This window comes from Eschrichtius robustus, chromosome X (genome assembly GCF_028021215.1).
Source record: "Eschrichtius robustus isolate mEscRob2 chromosome X, mEscRob2.pri, whole genome shotgun sequence".
NCBI classification, from domain to species: domain Eukaryota; kingdom Metazoa; phylum Chordata; class Mammalia; order Artiodactyla; family Eschrichtiidae; genus Eschrichtius; species Eschrichtius robustus.
In genome coordinates, this window is record NC_090845.1 from 72343893 (window position 1) to 72345482 (window position 1590).

The window sequence follows — 1590 nt, forward strand, 5'->3', positions numbered from 1 at the left end:
CAAATGAGCTCCTGTCACTCAGCACTAGGCAGCCAATGGAGCCGCAAGATTGATTCACTTCCTGCTTGGGTCTCACAGAAACTCTCGAGCTTCGCCAGCCTAATTTGGAAAGCTAGCCCGGCCTCCCGCGCCGCCATTGGCCGAGTCCGTGGAAGGCCAGGCCGAGACGCGCTGCAATTGGCCTCGGCGGGTGCCGGTAACTCGCTTTCGCGGCTTTGGCTCCCCTGTACCATAGATGTCAAAGGCTGAAGCTGCTCCCTTTGCCACATTATAACTAGTAGGGGATCCTCACCGACCATGGCCACAGCTGCCTCGAATCCCTACAGCATTCTCAGTTCCAGCTCTATGGTCCATGCGGACTCTGCGGGCATGCAGCAGGGGAGTCCTTTCCGAAACCCTCAGAAACTTCTCCAAAGTGATTACTTGCAGGGAGTTCCTAGCAATGGGCATCCCCTCGGGCATCACTGGGTGACCAGTCTGAGCGATGGAGGCCCATGGTCTTCCACACTGGCCACCAGCCCCCTGGAACAGCAAGACGTGAAGCCTGGGCGCGAAGACCTACAGTTGGGCGCAATCATCCATCACCGCTCTCCGCACGTCGCCCACCACTCTCCGCACACTAACCACCCGAATGCTTGGGGGGCGAGCCCGGCTCCGAATCCGTCCATCACGTCGAGCAGCCAACCCCTTAACGTGTACTCGCAGCCGGGCTTCACGGTGAGCGGCATGCTGGAGCACGGGGGACTCACTCCACCGCCGGCCTCTGCCTCCACGCAGAGCTTACACCCAGTGCTCCGGGAACCCCCAGACCACGGCGACCTAGGTTCGCACCACTGCCAGGACCACTCGGACGAGGAGACACCAACCTCGGATGAGTTGGAACAGTTCGCCAAACAGTTCAAACAAAGAAGAATCAAGTTGGGCTTCACGCAGGCTGACGTGGGGCTGGCGCTGGGCACACTGTACGGCAACGTGTTCTCTCAGACCACCATCTGCAGGTTCGAGGCCTTACAACTGAGCTTCAAGAACATGTGCAAGCTGAAGCCGCTGCTGAACAAGTGGCTGGAGGAGGCTGATTCGTCCACAGGGAGTCCGACCAGCATTGACAAGATCGCGGCGCAGGGCCGCAAGCGCAAGAAGCGAACCTCTATCGAGGTGAGTGTCAAGGGCGTACTGGAGACGCATTTCCTCAAGTGTCCCAAGCCTGCCGCGCAGGAGATTTCCTCGCTGGCAGACAGCCTCCAGTTGGAGAAAGAAGTGGTGCGTGTCTGGTTCTGTAATCGAAGACAGAAAGAGAAAAGAATGACTCCACCAGGGGATCAGCAGCCACATGAGGTTTATTCGCACACGCACACGGTGAAAACAGACACGTCCTGCCACGATCTCTGACTGCAGGAAGCGAGGAAGCAACCGGCCGCACTGGGAGCAGCGCGGATTTCTCTTTCTCTTCCACTCTCTTCCTTTTACTCCAGCTTTTTAATTGCTATTTCTCTAGCTCTCTGTCTGTCTCTCTCTCTTTTTTGTTGTTCGTTCTTTCTTTTCCCCCTCACTCCACTTTTTTTTTTTTTAAACAGGGGATTCTAACATATT

At 56.6% G+C, this 1590-nt stretch overlaps 1 protein-coding gene across 1 annotated transcript; it reads left to right on the forward strand.

Moving 5' to 3' along the window:
- Window positions 1-297: 297 nt before the first annotated feature.
- POU3F4 (POU class 3 homeobox 4) lies at window positions 298-1389 on the forward strand. The gene has a single exon (XM_068533507.1). It carries the CDS (start codon window positions 298-300, stop codon window positions 1387-1389), a length of 1092 nt encoding a protein of 363 aa, XP_068389608.1.
- Window positions 1390-1590: the final 201 nt, after the last annotated feature.